This window comes from Peromyscus californicus, unplaced genomic scaffold (genome assembly GCF_007827085.1).
Source record: "Peromyscus californicus insignis strain IS unplaced genomic scaffold, ASM782708v3 Scaffold_22__1_contigs__length_63687245, whole genome shotgun sequence".
Classification (NCBI taxonomy): Eukaryota; Metazoa; Chordata; class Mammalia; order Rodentia; family Cricetidae; genus Peromyscus; species Peromyscus californicus.
The window spans coordinates 37,228,820-37,250,654 of NW_026294525.1; the positions used below are offsets into that span (position 1 = coordinate 37,228,820).

The 21,835-nt window shown below is 39.2% G+C and overlaps 2 protein-coding genes across 2 annotated transcripts; both read right to left on the bottom strand.

The window, feature by feature from the left end:
* Positions 1-3,440: 3,440 nt before the first annotated feature.
* Positions 3,441-6,127, bottom strand: LOC128118542 (60S ribosomal protein L15-like). Its single transcript, XM_052751280.1, has one exon. The coding sequence runs from the start codon at positions 6,013-6,015 to the stop codon at positions 5,398-5,400; it is 618 nt and encodes a 205-aa protein (XP_052607240.1). The 5' UTR covers positions 6,016-6,127; the 3' UTR covers positions 3,441-5,397.
* A 355-nt stretch (positions 6,128-6,482) lies between these two features.
* Positions 6,483-10,411, bottom strand: Cenpw (centromere protein W). The gene is made up of 3 exons (XM_052751281.1): positions 10,094-10,411; positions 8,268-8,381; positions 6,483-6,595 (listed from the first exon to the last, which is right to left on the bottom strand). Exons 1-3 carry the CDS (start codon positions 10,211-10,213, stop codon positions 6,569-6,571), a joined length of 261 nt encoding a protein of 86 aa, XP_052607241.1. The 5' UTR covers positions 10,214-10,411; the 3' UTR covers positions 6,483-6,568.
* Between the last annotated feature and the right edge of the window lie 11,424 nt (positions 10,412-21,835).

The following is a 21,835-nucleotide window of genomic DNA, read 5'->3' on the forward strand; positions in this document are numbered from 1 at the left end:
TGGCGGTCATGACTCTTAACAGAACAAGCCCGCTGAAATGTAACAGAACTAGTCATTTTTCCTTTCTTTGCATATTTTTACATTAACTAGAAATGTTTTTAAGTTAAATTAAGCATACAAGCCAAAGCTACTCCAACTTTACACAAGATGTATCTTTGATACAATTTTCCTTCCGGCGATTTGTCTTATTATATACAGCTTCAAACAAATCAAGACGAGTGGTTTGTTTGATTAACTATGAAAAACCATTTTTAATAGAATATAAAATTAAAGGCAAGTTGGAAATATTGGTTAGTAGCAGCATTCCTGTCTAGTATCCCTGAGGCTATAACTGTTAGGATCTTGTACATGCACAGCTAGGGATTTTGCATCTTACATCATCAGTGGGTATTGGGGACTACGTACCCGCTGCATGGTCATGCCATCTGTGCCTTTAAAAAGCCAGACACGGACCCCACCCACCCTCTCAGCTCTGCTCCCGCCATCTTTCTTTCTCTCCAGGCCCGGCTCTCCTCTCCCCGGTCCCCTCCTTCCTTCTAATAAAGCTCTTTGTAACTCTGGTAGTCGTGGCCATGGCCCGTGACTTTTCCACCGGTAACCAATGCCACCACCAGTGCTGTTTACCTATCTTCCAATAACAACAATAACAACAAAACTACAAGATCAAAGAAGGAAAAAATAAGAAGTGGAGAGGACACAGGGGGAAATGAATAGATGCTAGAGATGCCCTTTCAGTAAAATAGTCACTTTACTTACCACTCTTATACAAATAATACATACAAAGTACAGACATCCTTTGACTGACAATTACATCAAGATTAATAAACTCAATGTTGGGGGTTTAATATAGTTAAACTATTCTTTGGGTTCACTTATCAAAAATCTACTGTTCTCAGAGTTCAGGAAGGCCATGGGTGTATATATAAAAAAAATACATCCTTCTGCCCACGTGCAACTGGAGGAATTGATACTTCCTCTTCAAATCCTTAAGTTTAAAATCCAGTTTTATCAGAAGTAAATAAAACCTGCACAATGGCTTTGAGAACTCAACGAGAGACTCTTGCCTTGGAAAAATTTGCATTCTATTCAGTAAAATAATAAATGAATATAAAACAAGGCTAGAAGATAACTTAAGACAACATAAGTCTTAATGCATGTGAAAGCTGTCAGGATGAGCATGGAATCCTTTTTGCCAAGCCCTAAATAAATAACAAGATCCACTCACAGAAGACTGTCAGAACCACTTTATAAAAACAAAAAGTAGCTGGGTGGTGGTGGGTGGCGGCGGCGGCGGTGGCGGCGCACGCCTTTAATCCCAGCACTCGGGAGGCAGAGGCAGGCGGATCTCTGTGAGTTCGAGGCCAGCCTGGTCTACAGAGCGAGATCCAGGAAAGGCGCAAAGCTACACAGAGAAACCCTGTCTCGAAAAACCAAAAAAAAAAAAAAAAAAAAAGTAAGTAAAAACTTCTGTAAGGATATCTGCATAACCATTGTCTATCAAACCTATTCATAGGCCACTCTTGGTATTGAACTTTGTATACAAAATTCGTTTCAAAATATCACATTTAACCACTTTACCTTTAAAAACTTCACTTACCTTGAAATAGTAATTGACCATGGAGTGCATTTTCCTGTTGCAATACTACGTTAACCCCATGTTAACAATATTTAGATAATCCTTCTCTCACTGTTTGACACCTGGTATCTAATAGAACCTGAAACCAGATCTCCTTTAACTACAATTGGCAGCTTCTAGAATATGATACAGTACCAACATTGAGCCTTCTGCACGCTCCACATCCCTGGCTTAATTTCTTAATTTCTGTTCTCAAGTCACGGCTGTTCTTTTTGATAGATTCCCTGCCGACTTTGTGATATGATGTGGGTACTGCCACCTTTAAAGGGACCTTACCTCCAGAGTCTGTCTCCATGTTCAGTGCATTAAGGTTTTCTTGAGATGTTTTAGTGGAAATTTAGAAGAGATTTTAGTTGTCAAGTGGTGTATCTTTTGGACTTTTCCCACTTCAGACTCCACTTGGTTGGTGATTCTCTAAAAGTTTTTATCAGCTCCTCTAAGAACACTATTTTCCCCAGTTCTCACTCAGCCCAGGGGACCAGGTGTTTAAAATATCGTCTTAAAGACCTGGGGTAACATGTATTCCTGGCTTTTCTTCATGTACATGAACTGCTACTTAAAACCAAGCACCTCATCTGCTTTTACTGTTTTTAAGTAACGCATCCCCTTGCTCAGATTTTCTCACTTCCTGTAATATGTACTTGCACAATCTGTGACATACACTCTTCTAGTATCTATTTATAAAAGTAGAGCCCTTTTATCAGGCTGACATGCAAGTTTAAATTCTATTTCCACAAAGAAAAATGTTTTCCTTTACCTTTTGGTAACTGGCTTAGGAAACAAAGATTTTTGTTTTCTGTCTACACTTTTGTGTCTGAGTGAACTTGCCACTTCCTATCACGGCCAGTACTCAGTTGACAAGTCTAGCTTGGTTTGCCTATATAATCTCCAGAGGCTTCTACAGCTTAGATTCCTATATGGCAAATCACTTTTCTTGTACTTATGTAAACAAAGCACATCTAATACCACATATTTTGCAAATAAACTGGGTCTGCTTTTGTTAAAATTCTATGACTACATTTTTTTTATTTTTATTTTATTATTGCTACAAGTGTACATCCATTTCTGCCATGATGTGTAATCGGAGGCTAGAGGACAACTTTGATGAGTTAGTTCTCATTTAACCATAACATGGCTTCTGGGTATCAAACTCAAGGCTCAGGCTTTTATCTACATCTGGCATCTGTTTTTATCTGCTGAGCTATCCCACCCACCATAAAAATTTAAAGAAAAACTATAATATATGCTATTAGATTGGTTGTTCCTTATTTTCAGTGCTTAAAAGTATTGATCTGTAGATTAGACTACATCTTAAATCCTTCAAAATTACTATAATCTTTCTCCCACAGAATTTGCATTTCCTAAAACTTTGTAAACTGAAGCCAACTAACTTAATATAAACCTCACCAGAACTCACCTATGTAAGTATTCTCATCTTGGACTTCTAACCAGCAGAACTGACAGAAATAAACTTGCTTATAAGCTTCCTAGTACTCACCAATTTGTAACAGGAGTCCCAATGTAGACAAAAGCCACTGTGCAATGTGTGTAATATAAATTAAAACTACACACCCGTCAGAGCTGCTACAATTTTACAAATTAAAATAATAAAACCAAATGTTCCTTAGAATGCAAACAGAATTACTTTCATACACTCTTAGTGAAAATGTAAAATAGTGTGATCATTCTACCATTGTTTATTTAGTTTGTTTTTTGAAGTTAAACATACACTTGCCATTTGACCCATCAATCAAACATCTAAGTGTTTTTCCCAGAAGAAAATGAAAACTCATACACATTTAAAAAATGTTTACAACTATTCAAAGAAATTTTATTTATAGTAATCCCCAAAGTAGACATATCAAAATGTGCTTCAATAAGTAAACAGCTATACAAAGTATGGGGCATCCAGACCATTCAGCAGTAAACACATACAACATACTATGACTTGAACAGATCATAAGGATAGTACACTGAGTGGGGTTAAAAAAAAAAACAACTCCAAAGGTTATTTCTTGTATGCTTCTACTTATATAACATTCTTGGTGACAAAACTATAAAGTTGAGACTAGTTGGTTAGGGGTGGCAGGACACGGTAACTGGATCAAGAAGACCTCTGTGGTACTGAAGTAGTTCTATATCCTGGCTGTAGCAATTACATGAATCTGTACACATGATAAAATAACATGGAACTACATATATACCAATTACCAAATTCCTGCTTTTGCTATATTACACTATGTTAGATGTAACCACTGCAGAAACTGGGTGTCTAGTATAGAGTATATGTTTATATTAGCTTTGCAACTTCGTACACAATCTGTAATTATCTCAGAATAAAAATTTACAAGTAAATATTGAATAATAAACAATAAGCTTCTAAATGACTACTGTCGGGAAATATCTTATCTACTAAAGTAGGTCAGCTTGCTTTAGAACTTTTTTTTTTGTTTTGTTTTGTTTAACAGACATTTAGTACTTTAGTTGAACAACCTCTATACACAATGATTTGTTTTGCTGAATAGAAAAGAATTCTAGGTCCCAAGATTTTGAGTCTAGTATTTTCTGGAAATCAATAAAATCATCCTTTAAAAATCGGAAGAGAAAAAAAAAAAAAGTTTAAAGGCATCAGTTAGTTTTGTTTTTTTTTAAATCAAGCCTGCTAGCCCAGATCTGTGATAAGGGCAATTATCTATTTCTTCCATACTAAAATGTACTGTGGGAAACTAGTTCAAGGAATGGCACAAACAAAAATGTGGCGGTATGTGTGGCCTTTGTGAAATGTCAACAACTCCCAGGTAATATACCAGGGACAAGTAACCCTAGCCACTACCTAAGGGAAGACTGTAAACAATGAAGTCATACTGCCAACTGACTTTTCTTACCTCCAAGATGAACTGACTGGTCTAGGATTTACCTTTAACTACCCAGCCACACTTTTTATGTGGCTAGTGGATAGAAGCTTCATAGTGATTGCATACTAACTTCATCACAACTTTTTAAGTTTACTTGGTTGGTATTAACTTGAACCCCACATGGCACCCATCACTAGTTTACAAACCTTAAGGGAAACAATTTGCCCTTTCAAGGGCAACCTTACCATACCACCCCTAAACATGCCCCACCCCATCCAATTTTCAATCTCCAATTTCAAAATACACAGGTGCAAATACCCATTACTTGGCATCAAACTCATACTCCAGAGATCTAACAGAAAATGAAACCTCTTCCAATTTTACCTGATTCTTCTGAAAATGGGACACTGGATTCAATTTTCAAAATGTGGGTTGTAGCTGATCTCTTTTCTACGCATGTTCACAAACAGGTTGAAAAGCTTCTCTTCCTATTCATTTCTAAGCAAAACCCAACTCTAAAAGTTTGTACTCAAACTCCCAAGCAGTCACTTCAGCAAACTAGAAGACTGCATCATCCCAATAAAGCTGTAGGTTCTATCACATGCACCAAACACATCTACAGGGCTAGTCCTAGTCCTTTTACAGGATTTTACACACAGGGCACCACATGGTGTTAACACCATACACTTAGACCCCCTAAGTAGGTAATGCAAAGACAAAAAGGTTATCAGAAACAAGACACACCATCACTTGTAGCCATCAAACATTATTGCACTTTAACCGCTATAATTCCATAAAGCTTCATGACAATCTGCAGACTTATTTTAACAGACAAATAACACCTTTAAGCAGACATGACGTTCCTAAATTGTTTATTGGGTATGAATTTTACAAACATTACGTGTATTAGCGGTAACGGTGGAGCTGCAGAGTATTGCGCCTTCTCCAGGCTGCACGGCGAGAGCCACCAATAGTGTGGTGGAACTTGTGGCCCTTTCCAAGGCCACGGCTCTTGCGGCCAGCAGATGTCAGCCCACGCATCTCTCTGTGCTTGTGGACTGGTTTGGTGATCCATTGGGTGTCAGGGTTTCTTCTGATAGCTTTATGGAATGGATCAATGAGGATAACCTCAAAAAATTTGTATGTGGAATCTTCGCCAACCCAGTAAGAATTCAGGACTCTCAGAGCCCCACAATGGCGTCCAGCTCTCTCCTCAGCAACAGACTGAAGGCTTCGGGCAAACTTTAGCTGGTTAACACCATGATGGACAGGCTTGCCATAAGTTGCACCCTTAGGAACTGGGCGTTTGTGGCCACCACGGCGGACACGAATCCTGTATATGACATAACCTTGCTGCTTGGCCTTGTATCCCATCCTTCGCGCTTTGTCAGGCCGGGTGGGGCGGGGAGCCCTGTGCAGCGCCGAGAGCTGGCGGTACTGCCAGCAGCGGACCCTCAGGAGAAAGCGCATCACGTCCGACTGCTTCTTCCTCCATAGCTCCTGGATGTATTTGTATGCACCCATCTTGGCTCACCTGATGGCTGCCGTCAGAGGAAAGGCTTTAGAACTTCTTGTTTGTGGTTTATAGAAGGAAACAGGTTTGTAAAAACTTTGCTTAGTGCTTACAATCTTCTAGTTGAGAAAATTTACTGTTACTATAGTGCAACACAAAATTAGACAGAAATGCTTTGTAAATGCGTCAAAAATTAACATACTTAAAATGTATCTAGATTTTAATGTATACTGCTTTCTCTCAGAAATTAAACTCACTGAATAATTCTGGATAAATCCAAAGACACAAGCTTAAGTTTAAGGAATATATCTCTTCAATCTATTTAATACAGTATGATTCCATTTTGGATATACTAAGCACAACAGCAGACAGAGAAGAAAATTAAGAAGCCATTTACAATGAATAAAACATAATTCCTAAAAAAAAAAAAAGTAAAATGCACACGTTGCTCATACAGTCAATGTTTTAATAATCCACCATATAAACTAATATATACAAAATGTCTTAATGATCTGTTGCCACTTAAATTAACACATCATATAATTCTTAAACATGTGTTGACTTCTAACCTCTGCTCTTCTTCAGAATTACCTGTAAGAGAGGAAATGAAGATATATATTGCACCAATGGAAAATAAAAAATTACTGAGCTGCAGTATAAGTATAAGTGGCCTAGATTTCCTATTTACTTCTCTCAATGAATGTGAAACCTCCCTAGATTATCACACCTGGTTTCTGAGTCACTTCATTCCCGAACCTTGCCAATTACAATCCAAGTATCAAAACTGTTGATTTCAAACCAGGTTTTAGGGTTTTTGTTTTCTTTCCCTCCAAACAAATTTATGGTCTAGGGTGTTTAAAAAAAAACTCGGGAGGCAGAGCCAGGCGGATCTCTGTGAGTTCGAGGCCAGCCTGGGCTACCAAGTGAGTTCCAGGAAAGGCGCAAAACTACACAGAGAAACCCTGTCTCGAAAAACCAAAAAAAAAAAAAAAAAAAAAAAAATGTTCGGCCGGGCGGTGGTGGCGCACGCCTTTAATCCCAGCACTCGGGAGGCAGAGCCAGGCCGATCTCTGTGAGTTCGAGGCCAGCCTGGGCTACCAAGTGAGTTCCAGGAAAGGCGCAAAGCTACACAGAGAAACCCTGTCTCGAAAAACCAAAAAAAAAAAAAAAAAAAAAAAAAAAAATGTTCTTAACGTCAAAAAAAAAAAACCTGTAAAGTAGTATCAAGTAGTATAAATCCATTGCAATGTAAAAGTCTCACAATGGAGCTGGAATTATGACTGCTAGAGGTCAAGACTGGTCATCTTACACTGAATAACTTCATATACAATTTTCAAAGCATAAAACGTTGCAGAAATAAGACAAAGGGAAATATTTAGTTGTAAAAATGCTGGAAGGATAAGGCCTAAATTATCTCCAAAAAATAAATAAAAATTAAAATAAATGTTTATAAGAATTTAGCTACTACAGTTTAAAAAGAAAAATGGCCCCAGGCCCCATGGGTTGGCTCAGTGGGCGCAGACACTAAGTGCTAAGTTGGACAGCCTGAGTTTGACCCCACATGGTGGAGAAAACCAATTGCCAAAAGCTGCCCTGACCTCCACAGGTATGCTGAGACAAATGCACACACTTTCATGTGTACACACACACACACACACACACACACACACGGACGGACGGACGGACGGACGCACGCACGCACGCACGCGCGCGCACATACATGGGTGCATAATAAAGGCAATAAAAAATTAGGAAAAACAAAGGTCTAAATGTAAAACACTCACATATACTTTTCATGCTTTTAATCATTGCATTACTTTCATAAAAATACTTATTTGGACTTTAACAGTTGTGGTGTTTCTCACCGAAGAAGATTAAAAAGTCCCATAAAATTGCTGGGGCAGAGATGATAACTTAGCTATCACAAGCAGGTCTGTAACCCAGGCTAGCACTGCTCTGTGCAAAGTGATATTAATATGAGAACTATAAAATCATGTGCTTAACAAGTTTAAAAAATGCTGAATATGTTGTGTATTTAAATACATCTCCAAAATATTGTTAAATAAAAGTCAACAATCTTCCTTACTGGTACATTTCTCATAATCTTTCCTGACTTCAACCACGATTCACCTCTTCTTGCACTATGTTAGGCTATAGGTATTTCAAAATAAAAATCTTTAAAAAGTATTTACATCAGACAAAGACAATAATCACAGTAGTATTTTTAAAGTTAAGTTGCTTAAAGAGAGAATTTACATTTTACCTTTGCTGCAGCCAGTATATGATCCTTTTTGATAACTCTAGATTTACTTTCACAAGCATTTATCCTGGACTCTTCTGCCAATCGATGAACAAAGAGTAAGCAATTCAAATGAATCTTTAAAAGCAAAGCACATGTATCATTAGATAATACATAAATTAAATATATATATGAACCCCTTTTAACATATATTTGTTATACACAGTGTACAAATGACGGATCTTTAGGAAATTTATTACCCAGAACTTTCTCATCCACAGCTTCTCCACATGTGTGAGGGCATTACCCACAATCAGTTAAAAAGTACCTTTCACAATTTCATTTCTTTTATTATTTACATGAGTTATCAAGTACTCCAAACAATAATTTGACTCAGAAGATTCAGGGCATTGTGCTAAACATAAAGAAGACAAAAGCCTCCTGATTCTAATTCCCAGACTAATAGGACAATCACCCCATAAAGCTACACACTATGCTAGGAGATAACATCAAAAATGAAACAACATCGGGAATAGTGTTAGCATCTCAATTAACTAACTGGTATGTTAGCATCTCAATTACTAACTGGTATGTTAGCATCTCAATTACTAACTGGTATGTTAGCATCTCAATAACTAACTGGTATAGTGTTCAGAAAAAAGAATAAAATATACTGCTTTAAATGGAAAGAACTTTGTTGATGACGGGGAATACTTCATTGGGTAAGATTATGAAGTTAATGGAGAGCAGAAAAATATAAGCAAGGAAATGGCATCAATTAACAAAAGACTATGGACCCTAGAGATCAAAAAAAGAAAAAGTAGACAATTTTATGATAGTCAAGAAAAACAGTATCTGGAGACATGGCTCAGTGCTTAAGAGCATTTGCTGCTCTTCTTGCTGACCAGAATCCTTAGAATCCACTATCAGGCAGCCCACAACCACCTGTAACTCAACATACAAGGGATCTAACTTCTTTTGGCTTCTATAGGCACCCACACACATTATGACCTTCCCTCACAAATACACATAAATAAAAATGATTTTTAAATAAATCTTAAAGCGAGGGTGGCCTACAGCTTTAATCTCGGCCCTGAGAAGCAAAGTCAGGTAGATCTCTGAGTTCAAGACCAGCCTGGTCTACATAGTGAGTTCCAGGCCGGCCAGCGCGCTACAAAGTGAAGTTCTGTCTCAAAGCAAAGAAAACAGAAACCTTGCAAGGAGAATAACTCCAATTCTGCACCTCCATCTGGAAAAGAGGCATGCATTTTCAGAACAGAGGAAAAGGCAGTGCTCCTGTGGTTCAACCTGGGGGCATCATGTTGCCAAACTGAATTTACTTGGGAGACAGAAACATACAGTTAGTTGCTTGACTGGGGCCAAGGATTGGGAAGGCGTTTTATTTCGGGTAAGTATGAGTCTGATAAACAACAGTCTTGAAAGGTTAAAAACTTGAAGAGTGCTCTATCACCTGCCTAGGAAAATGCATTCCCCAACAACAGGATCACTTTTGAATCCCAGACCTTTAGTAAGGGACCTAGTGCAGCAGCGACGGTGAAACGTATTCATAAAGGGGTTAGAGGAAGCAGGAAGCCAAATCTGATTTTAGACAATAGGAGGATATATATCCTTCCTTCTCAAGTAAACTAATCACGATCCCGGACAGTTCTGAACCGCTAGTCCTGGAAACAATGAGGAGCAGGGCTTCCCTTAAGAAGCCCCGGGCCTTCCGCGGCCCCCGGGGTCCCGGACCCATCATAGCTACCGGGGGCCGAGGACACGAAGAGACGCAGGCCGGGCCGTGTCCCAGGCCTGGCTCCTCACTCCCGGGCCAGGACAGCCGGACTCACCAGGAGGTCGCAGTCCGTCTCCAGACGAAGGTGCGGCTTCTTCTGCTTGAAGGTGCGCCTGAGGAAGGCTCGGGGCGCCTTGCGCTTGATCCGCTTCGAGACGGTGGTGGAGACGGCCATCTTCGCGGCGGGTCCACGGCACTCGCCGCAGTCCGGGCTCACCCCGCGGTCGCTGCCCGGCTCCCCGGCTGCCCGGCAGAGGAACTCAGGAGGAAACCTCCCCCAGGACGACACGACGACTCCGCTCGCCAGATCCCAGCGCCCTCGGTTTGAATCTGCCGCCCGCCAGCGCGTTTGGGCGCACGGCAGTGACGTCACAGAAAGCCACGCCCACCGCACCGGACGCGCCGGCTGGAGGGAATCCCGGGCCAAGGGTGTGTCCCGCGCGCGCTCCCACATCTTAAAGGCGCTGGGGTATGCTTTGTTGTTTTTGTGTTGCAATCCTCTATGTCGTTGCACCCTTGGTTTTCTAGAAAGGATAGGAAATGGTGACGTTAGTTGATATGCCCAACAAGAGCTTCATGTCATGCTTTTCCAAGCTCTCCATGGAGCAGCTGGATTCCAGTGGACTAGAAAGTAAATGAAAGAAGTTTTGTGTTTTTATCAGAATTCCTTAAGACCTGATACCTTACTCGCAAAATTTTCTAAACAGCAAGTAACTTGCACTTTTATGTAATCGCATTTGGCTTTGTACGTGATTTTTCTCACATCACTTTTTTTTTTTTTTACAAATGGCCGCCCTTTTGAGGCTCCCTTCCTTAACTTCCCTGTAACTTTCAAATATACGTTATTTTTTCTTTTGTTGGAAATAGGTTTTTTTTATGAAATATATTCTGATTACAATTTCCCCTCCCCCAATTCCTCCAAGATCTTTCCCCACCTATCTCAATCTACTCCCTTTCTGTCTCTCCTTAGAAAACAAACAGGAATCTAAAGAATAGTAATAAAATAATATAAAACAAAACAAAACAAATCAGAAGAGGACAAAACAGAAGAAAAAGAGCAAAAAAAAGGCATATAGATGCAGAGATAGACACATTCGCACACACAGAAATCTCATAAAAACACAAAAGTGGAAGCCATAATATATGCTAAGGACCAGCAAGGTTTGTGTGTTTGTTTGTTTTTAAATGTCCTGACAAAACACTGCGAGACAAAGAATCTCCAAAAATGCCATTGAATTCTTGTTGTGTTGGCCACCTACTGCTGAGACTGGGCAGGCCTTAATTGTGGTTTGTATCCCCATTAAAACACTGTTAGAGAAAACTAATTTTTTTTTCATTTGCAACTGACTATCAATTGGAAATAGCTTCTAGGTTAGGGATGGGGAATTGTGACCACTTCTCTCAGTGCTGGTACTCCATCTGACACAGACTCATGGTGGCCCTGTGCATGCTGTCCGTTTCTGTGAGTTCATAAGTGCCTTACTCCTGCTGTGTTTCAAAAGCCTTATTTCCTTGCTATCCCCCATCCCCTCTGACTTGCGAAGTTTCTGCATCCTTTCCTCTGGGGTTCCTTGGAAATGGAGGGATTTAATGAAGACATCCCATTTTAGGACTGAGTGTACCAACATCTCTCACACTCTGCAAATTGTCCAGCTGTGAGGCTCTGTATTTGTTTCTATGTACTGTAAGAGGAAGCTTCTCTGGGGATGACTGAGAAAGGTACTGGTCTATGAGTATAACAGACTGTCATTAGGGGTTACTTTATGGCAATGTTCCTTTAGCAGAACAGTAGTATTTGGTTTTCCTTTAGATCCCCGGCCTGTCTGATCTTGGGTTCTTTGACACCCAGGCGATGTTGGGGATGAGTTGTGTCTCACAGCGTGGGTCTTAAGTCTAATCAGTTGGTTGTTGGTTATGCCCACAAGCTTTGTCATCCTGGCACTAGACTTGCAGGCAGATCATCTTTGCAGATTAAAGAGTTGGTAGCTGGGTTGATGTTTACCTTTCTTCCAACACCATGAACGCTAGGCTATAGAGATGAAGGATCTAGTTAGGTACCAGCTCAACTTCTCGTGTTTAATGCATTGTGTGGGTTATGTGGGTGTTATCCTCAGCAATAGGGCCTTACCATCAGTTTGTGGAGAACATCCAATAGCTTTGGCAATTTCCTGGTTGTTTGGGTGTTCCCATGGGACCTCTTTGGCCATCAGTTGATTAGATGTAAGGCATTCCCAGAATTGGAGGCTTCATTTGATGATGAGAGCTGTCCAGTTGGGTTCAGTCTCTGTTGTTCTTTGAGTATTCCTTTTAGATCATCTTCCTATATGTGTATATTTTAGGAAGCTTCTACTGTATTAAGTTTCCATAGTACTCTCAAATAGCCCTTAGTTTTAGCTGTCCCTCCCTGAATTCCCTCCCTAGATCCCCCCTTTCCCATCCTCCCCCTATTTGATCCTCCCATTCCAGTCCTCCACTCATCCATCCATAACTATTCTGTTCCTCCTTCCTAGGCTAAGCCAATCCTTCACCCCAGTCCCTTACTATGTACTTAACCTCTGTGGTTATGTGGATTGTAGCCTACTTACTGAATACTTAGCTTCTAAATCTATATATAAGAGAATGCATACAATATTTATCTTTTTGGTTCTGGGTTATCTCACTCAGGATGACTTATTTTTCTAATACAATCCATTTACCTAAAATTTTCATGATTTATTTTTAACAGCTGAGTAATATTTCATTGTGTAAATGTATCACATTTTGTTTATCCATTCATCTGTTTACGGGCGTCTAAGTTGTTTCCTCTTTCTGGATATTATGAATAGAGCAGAAATGAATTTGTTGAGCAAGTGTCTCTGTGTTGGGATGAAGCAGCCTTTGGGTCTATGCCCAAGAGTGATATACTGGATCTTGAAGTTGATCCATTCCCACATTCCCAAGAAACAACCACACTGCTTTCCAGAGTGGCTGTACAAGTTTTCAGTCCCACCAGCAATGGATGAGTGTTCTCCTTACTCCACATCATCACCAGCATGAGCTATTCTTGTTTTGTGGATCTTAGCCATTGAGACCTGTAGAGGACAAAAGGTCCACGTGCTCACAGACAGCACTAGAGAAACCAGAATTGTTAAACATGCATGCCTTTTTATCTAGGGAAAGATATTGACACCTGTTCATGTGGAAAGGTGGAATAGAGAATGGTTAATAACCTGGGTATCGTTTTGCTACTCTATGGAGCCAGCAGCCTTCACCAGAATCCCCCAAACTCATGAGTATTGTTTCTCAACCAATAAAAACAATCCTTATGAAAGAGGTCCCATGTACTTTGCAAAAGAGTTTGCTATTCTGCTTATTACAAACCCTTCCTCCCTAGGCCCCTGTCCTAAGCACTGTTTTTCAGTCGATAGAACCCATTCTTGGAGAAAAGTTCATAGGTGCTTTGCGAAAGAGATGTACTTTGCAAAGAAGTTTAGATGTTGCTATGCGTAAAGCTTTGTTGTGGTAACTGTCAGGTGGAAACTTTTTTCCCAAAGCTTTACTGTGTTTAAATATATAAAAAATAAACCACTTGTCATCAGATTCTAGAAGTCTGAATGAGCCTGGCTAAGTCATACTGAACCAAGTTCTCATTCTTGGCGCTCCATGGATCATGTCACTGATGGTCATGATTTTCATTTCCCTGATGGCTAAGGATGCTGAACATTTCTTTAAGTGCTTCTCAGACATTCATGTTTCCTCTTTTGAGACTTCTCTACTTGGATTCGTACACCAATTTTTAATTTGGTTATTTTTTTCTTGATAGCCAGGGTTTTTTTTTTTTTTTTTGAGTTCCTTATATTTTTTAGATATTTCCTTCTCTCAGGAGTGTCTTTTGAAAGCATGAACTTGCCTCTACTATCAACCATTGTACTTTAAAGAAAACCTGGAAACAATTGGCTAAAATAATTGTTGACACTTTTTCCCCGTTCTCTTTTGAAGCTATAACAATATCTTGTGTTTTCTCTCTTTGTGAAAATTATTTTTATTAAAACAACCAATTGTTAATTCTCGGGCCCCACTTACATGACCAGCCAGACATGATTATTAGGTTTTATGGTTGTTTTCACCAAGAAAACATTTCCCTTAATTGGGTATAATTCTCTTTTGGTTTCATTATTACCTGAGGCTCTCTTTGTCTCCATTTCAGTTTCCTCTTCATCTCCTTGATCTCCAAATCTTATGATCTCCAAATCGCAGTCCACACAATTCTGTGTTTTATCTCACACAATTCTGTTTTATCTTGGATGTGATCTCATCCAGGATAACTTTAAAATGAGTTAAAAACATCTGCGGATTTTCTCCTCTGAATTTAAGGCATCTATTCTCAGTTCACAGGCTTCATCCTCTAAAAGTTCTTAGATGTCACATGATCAAAATTAGCTCTTGATCTCTCCCTACACTCCAGTCCTGACCTCTTCCTCCCTCTTTCCCATCACAGATGATGACACTCTCGTCTTTGCAAATTATGCGTGCAAATTCTGATGATCTGCTTTGCCTCTTTTACTTGTCACATTTTTAAATAATTAATTTTTATTTTATGAACACTGGGGTTTTGCCTGCATGTATGTCTGTGTGAAGGTGTCAGATGCCTGGAACAGGGTGCTGGGAATTGAACCCGAGTCCTCTGGAAGACGAGTCAGTGCTCTTCACTAGAGTCATCTCTCCAGCCCCTTCTTGTCACATCTTACAATCAATGTCCTCAAATGGATGAGCCCTGACTAACACTAGCAGACCACTCCTCCCCACGTCTCCTGCTACCGCTCTTGGCCATATCACTATCATGGCTCACCTGGATTATTATACCACCCCCAGACTATGCCTCAACATGTTTCTATTCATTTTACACAAAAAGGTGATATCTAAGTCATAGTGCATCATTCTTTTCCCATAATCCCTTCCCTTAGCTTCAAAGGGAAAAAGAGAATGAAGTTCCTGGATTGATTTATCTCAACCAAGAAGTTATAAGCAATGTTACAATAAAAACAAACACCAATTTATCCAGGTACGAAATAGATTTGCAAATCAAAAGATTTAAGTTTGATTAAATACTAAGTTAATATTTTGTCAAGTTGAAGGAGTAGATTTTTGTCAATGTTAGCAAAGAAAATGGGAGTGATAAAAAGTAACTTATTTTGAACAACTTTTAAATGGCTATTATCATTGTATGATTGGAAGGCATTTATGTTGGTGATGATTTATTTCTTTATTCCTTAAGCTGTAGGTGATTGGTTGGTATAAAGCTATCAGGAGGGAATTATCAGTGATCGATAAGTCAGCTAAGTCCTAGAACTGCAAACTTGGAGTGTGTGATCTTTTATGAACCCTTTGATGTTGGTACTGTTGTTGTTATTGTTAGCTTGGAATACTGATAAGGGATTTAGATCATTTACAGCCTACAAGTTTGTGTAAAGCAGCACACAGTAAAACCAACATCGTGAAAATACCATTTCACCTTCAGAAAATGAGAGGCACATTTTGGACTTATAACACAACATTCTTTATATGAAAGTTAAAGACTGGGGTATCTGTCCATGAGGGAAAATACTGCCTGCCAAATGTGATTTCTAGGGCTCACAGAGAAGTTCTGTTCTTTCTTTTAAACAGATTGCAGCTATCTTAACTATTCCCATACCTGTGAGGCCAAGTTTGTCCAACCCCAAATAGATATACTTAATACATACTTATAATATCTCCCTGATACTATTTCCCCCAACTGAACACATGACTCCTCTCCACCTATATTAGCTTCCTCGATACCTGATGCTCTAAAAGCTTATAACTCTACAAAATTAATCACTGACACCTAATCTCCAGTCAGATATGGGATCAGAGGGCAACTTTGGAAGGTGATTACATCTAATAGACATCTTTCCTATGAATGGGATGAGTGTGCTTCCAAGAGAGGCCTTGGAAACTTGTCTTTCCTTTCACACAATGCAAAGACAGAACTATAAAGCTCCATCTGTGCATCAGGAGGTGACCACCATAATTCAACTTTACTGACAAGATTATCTCTGACTTCTCAGCCTCTAGAACCATGAGTTATTAATTTCTGTTATTTATAAGCCACCTAGTATGGGCTATTTTGTTAAAGCAGCAAAAATATGCCACACCAGTATCCTGCAGACACACCCAAAAGACAACAAAAACATCAAACTCTGTCCTCCATCAGGAATTTGAATTCACTATTCCCTCTTCTGAAAAAAAAAAAAGGCCATTTACTCACATATGTTATTTCATAGTTCTTCTGACAAGTGTAGGAGAGAAATTCTATTTAAAATAAGAACTCTGCATGTGCAACCACATGTATGCTTAGAAATATACATGTACAAACACATATACATGCACAGTCATGTGTAGAAACTGATAATAGTTCTGTGGTCAGTCAGTGGCATGACATTGGTACCTTAAAATTGATTGTAGTAGATCCAGCTGGGATCTCCCGCTCCCCCAAGCTCTCTTTCCCTCAACCCTCACCTTTCATTACCCCCACTCATGTCCAGGCTGTTCATGTAGATCTCATTCCATTTCTCTGTCATTGGGCGATCCCTGTGTCTTTCTTGGGGTCCTGTTTTCCAGGTAGCCTCCCTGGTGATGTGAGTAGCAGACAAGTCATCCTTGTTTCATGTCTAGTATCCTGCTATGAGTGAGTACATACCATGTTTGTCTTTCTGAGTCTGGGTTACCTCACTCAGGATGATTTTTTCTAGATCCATCCATTTGTCTGCAAACCTCATGATGCCATTGTTTTTCTCTGCTGAGTAGTATTCCATTGTGTATATGTACCACATTTTGTTTATCCATTCTTCAGTTGAAGGGCATCTGGGTTGTTTCCATGTTCTGGCTATTACAAACAATGCTGATATGAACATAGCTGAACAAGTGCTCTTATGGTGTGGTTGAGCATTTCTTGGGTATATGCCCAAGAGTGGTATAGCTGGATCTTGGGGGAGATTGATTCCCAATTTTCTAAGAAAGCGCCATATTGATTTCCAAAGTGGTTGTACAAGCTGGATCAACAACAGAGAGGGAGAACAAGGAATAGGAGACCATGGTAAATGAAGACCACATGAGAATAGGAAGAAGCAAAGTGCTAGAGAGGCCCACAGAAATCCACAAAGATACCCACACAACAGACTGCTGGCAATGGTCGAGAGACAGCCCGAACTGACCTACTCTGGTGATGGGATGGCCAAACACCCTAATTGTTGTGCTAGAAACCTCATCCAACTACTGAGGGATCTGGATGCAGAGATCCATGACTAGGCCCCGGGTGGATCTCTGGGAGTCCAATTAGCGAGAATGAGGAGGGTTTATATGAGCAAGAATTGTTGAGACCAAGGTTGGATAAAGCACAGGGACAAATAGCCAAATGAATGGAAACACATGAACTATGAACCAATGGCTGAGGGGTCCCCACTGGATCAGGCCCTCTGAATGGGTGAGACAGTTGATTGGCTTGATCTGTTTGGGAGGCATCCAGGCAGTGGGACCAGATCTTGTGCTCATTGCATGAGTTGGCTGTTTGAAACCTGGGGCCTATGCAGGATTGTTTGGCTCGGCCTGGGAGGAGGGGACTAGACCTACCTGGACTGAGTCTACCAGGTTGACCTCAGTCTGTGGGGAAGGCTTTGCCCTGGAGGAGATGGGAATGGGGGGTGGGGTGGGGGGAAGGTGAGGGGGACGGGAGGGGGGAGAACAAGGGAATCCGTGGCTGATATGTAGAACTGAATTGTATTGCAAAATAAATTTTAAAAAAATTGATTGTAGTATACTTATTTACATCATGGAAATTTGGCTAAATCTATAAATCAGATATTTAATTGTACTCTCCCGAAAGCAAGTTATTAAGCAATTGCCAGTGTAAGTGACATGAATCCCGGCTGCTCTGAACTCCTTGGCCCTATCCATGATTCGTTTTCCTCTTTAGCACTTTTCTCCATCTAATCCTTGCTTCTGCATATGGAAGATCTTGATCGCAGCAGCTTTATGTATAATAAAGGGAATTGAAGGCAATGCTTATTAAGAAGAGAATGTAAATACCAATTTTTACATACACTGAGTTTCTATAATGTAATAAATGCTAAAAATACAATATCTTAAAATAACACAAATTCATTGTCTTACATTTCTGAAAGTCAAAATTTCCAAAAATCAATGTGCTGTCAGGATGCATGCCTTCTAGAATCTTGGATAAGGGACATTCATGCAGATAGTCATTACACCATTAGAACTGATAACCATACCTGTAGTGAACCTTCAGAAGTCACTCCTGGACTGCTCTCTGCTCTAGCCAAGCGGTCATGGAATGGACACAAGTTGACTTGCATGTACCACTCCAGGGGAAAACTGTCGTGCCCATCTCTCCCTCTCTGCTGGGATTTGATCTGGCTTGAGCTTGCACAGGTCTTGGGCATGCTGTCGCAACCTCTGTGAATTCATATGTACAATTGCATAGATATACATAGAAAGCACTGCTTCATTTGGAGCATCTGCTGCCTCTGGCTCTTACAATTTCTGCCCCTTCTTCATTAAGGATCCCGTACCGTGGGGTGTGTGTTTATACACCCCATATAGAGCTGAGCACTCTGCTATCTCTTATTCACTGTGTGAGTGTCTGTATTTAACCAACTCCCAATGACTTACTATATTGATTAGTGCCCCTCTCAAACCTCAGAGAAGTTTCTTTTTGCAGTAGATGGGGAGATCTTTTTAAAGACTCTCCTTTTCATTTTCTAAACTCACAAAGTAAAACGCTGGAAAAATTCCATAATTCAAGGTTTAAAATGTTCTCCTTTGACGTGTCTTTGATTGACAAGTTCAAAAATCACAAGGCAGCTATCGATACACTACTAATACCTAGAGGTACCTTAAAGACTGCACAATCTTCAACTTCAAGTCGGGGGTGGGGGAGAGTCTGGATTGGAAAGAAAGAATCTGGACAAGGTGAGAGAAGGGCAATATGACTAACAATAAACACACCCCATGGTCCTTTCTTTATCCTTTCCATTACTCCCTCTGACAATTTGCACAGAGAAATGTCCTTTGGTGTGCTACTTAGAGTTTAAAATAGAAATTAAATCTCTTCAATGAAATCATTAAAAGATTTCTTTTATCCCCTCTCATACTATTCTAAGGAGTTGTACGCTTACATAAATTTTATGCACATCAAGCAATTGGAATTTATACTTGTATTATTCTGTCTTTGTTGATGTCTGCTAAAATATTTTGTGTTCCATTTACTTTTCAGGATCTATCCTAAAGAGATTATCATAAATACAAGATATAGTTTATGGAGATTTAAAATAGTAAAATACTTAAAAGAAGAAAATTTATTAAATAAAATGACTATTGTGACCATATGAAAAATTTTTATGCAAGCTGGTAGTCGACAGGGAAATTCATATTACTACCAGGGAAGAGAATAACAACTTTATACAAATGAAAATAAATGTGATCCTCATAATGTGGAAACAATGATGTGCATGTACAAGTCTGGGAGGAAAAATAAAAAGGTGCATTCTTTTTAAAGTAATGGAAATATGAATAATCCTGAAAATTATTTTTAATCCTGTCCACATTTTCTGTAATGACCTTACTTTTAAAAAATTTGAATTTTTTTATATTTTGGCCAATTGACATTATATGTAGTTTCAAATGTTTACTGATTATACTTAAAATGTTTTTTAGGAAAATTATTTGCATCAAGAAATAAAAAATAATATTTTTCAGTATTTGTCTGCTGCTTAGTGATTACTTGGTAGTTTGTTTTTGCTTTACATAAATTGTTGCAACCATGCTCACATGTGGTAGAATATATTACCAAGATATGTAGTCCAGTAAATTAAACTTTTTGTATCATCTTAATAAAATGAATGACTTAGACAATTGTCCCTGACTTGCTGTTTTTTATTGTAGCTAGAGTTTTCCTGCCTGGCCCACAGTCAGGACAAATCTGACACTTGCCAGTCCCACAGCTGCTGAGACCCAACCAAGTAAACACAGAGACTTATATTGCCTACAAACTGTATGGCTGTGGCAGGCTTCTTGCTAACTGTTCTTATATCTTAAATTAATCCATTTCTATAAATCTATACCTTGCCACATGACTTGTGGCTTACCGGCATCTTCACACACTGCTAGTCATGGCGGCAGCTGGCAGTGTCTCTCTGACTCAGCCTTCCACTTCCCAGCTTTATTCTCCTCCTTGTCCCGCCTACACTTCCTGCCTAGCCAATGGCCAATCAGTGTTTTATTTATTGACTAATCAGCAACACATTTGCCATACAGAACATCCCACAGCATTTTATATTAGCAAAATATTATGCAAACAGTTATTAAAAATCAAAATTATTTAGTTCTTTAGGTTTCAAGGGTTTGAGGCACATTTTTAAAATTCAGGCATTAAAAGTTATGTTGATTAGAATCTGCCAGAAACAATGCGATTGCCAAGTTTTTAAACTTTGTATGTCTGTTTTGGTTTGATTCAGATTTTCACAAAATTTTGGACCCTGTACCTTCACTTTTTAGCAGCCTAACTGTTTGTAAGAAAGATTGTTCCAGAAGCTTTGAAAAGTTCACCTTACTTGTGTGGCCTCTTAGTTAATATCCAAAGTTCAAACCTCTTTCCTCTGCCAAAGGCAGCTCCTCTTATCTCCCTCTGCCTAAATATTCCATCTTCCAGAGTAGAAATGAAATGCTTACACGAGGACACAAATCTGTTTTCCAATGTTGATGAAAGATACTGGCTTTGAAACAAATCTTTGCTAAGATTGCCAGAAACTTTAGTAATTTTTTTCTGTATTTTCCTCCATCAACAGATGCCTCTGAGATAGACAAAGTAATCCAAAACAAGTGGACATTGCTGAGAAGTATTAGGTAGAGCTTGTCAAAGATCAGAGAGCAAAAGACCTTGTCAAGAATGTTTCTGTTGCATTCTCTCACCAGTATGTTCACTTCAAGGATCGCTGCTACTAGAACAGCATTTGAAACAGAACAGGGCAAGAGGAGAACAAAATATTGCTGGGCTACAAAGTGAATGGGCTCATAGTAAATCACCACAGATTATTTAAACAGCCAACAAACTGACATGTTCTAGTGACTTAAGCAGTTTTCAAATTCCTGTTCCCTTCTATAGATAAAATTTAAGAATTCCATGTGGAAGTTGAATGACATTAGCTGGATAATTATTAAGAAAAGAAGAAACATCATTTCTCGCAGGATAGTTTTTTTTTTCCTCTTTTATGTCTAAAATGGTCATAATAATTTTCAGAGCCATGGAGACAAAGAACTTTTAAAATAGTGGGAAGAAAACTAAAAGATGTTATTATTCAACAACTTTGATTGGAAAGTAACTGAGGAGGGAAAACAGATGGAGTGAGGGGAAATCCCTCAACTCATCTATGCCAAGCTTCCCTGTCTCCACCAGGAACAGAGATGGGGACAGAGAGAGGCAATGAAGTGGTAGTTTGCAGGGTGCATCCTCCAAACTGAAATCTATGTCTAAAAGAGAAAAGGGAGCCAATCCATACAATACATTTGAGGAGAAAAAGAACAAAACTAAATAGTGCTGACAAAACATCAAATCTGACTCATTTAATAAACTAACCATTATTAAACTACTGTGATATATCCTAGTAATTATGAATTTTTACCACATATCAGAAACTGATCTATAAAGGAAACACGTGGTGCATATCCATTCTCGGACTATAATAATGCATGCATACATATATACATACATACATACACACACACA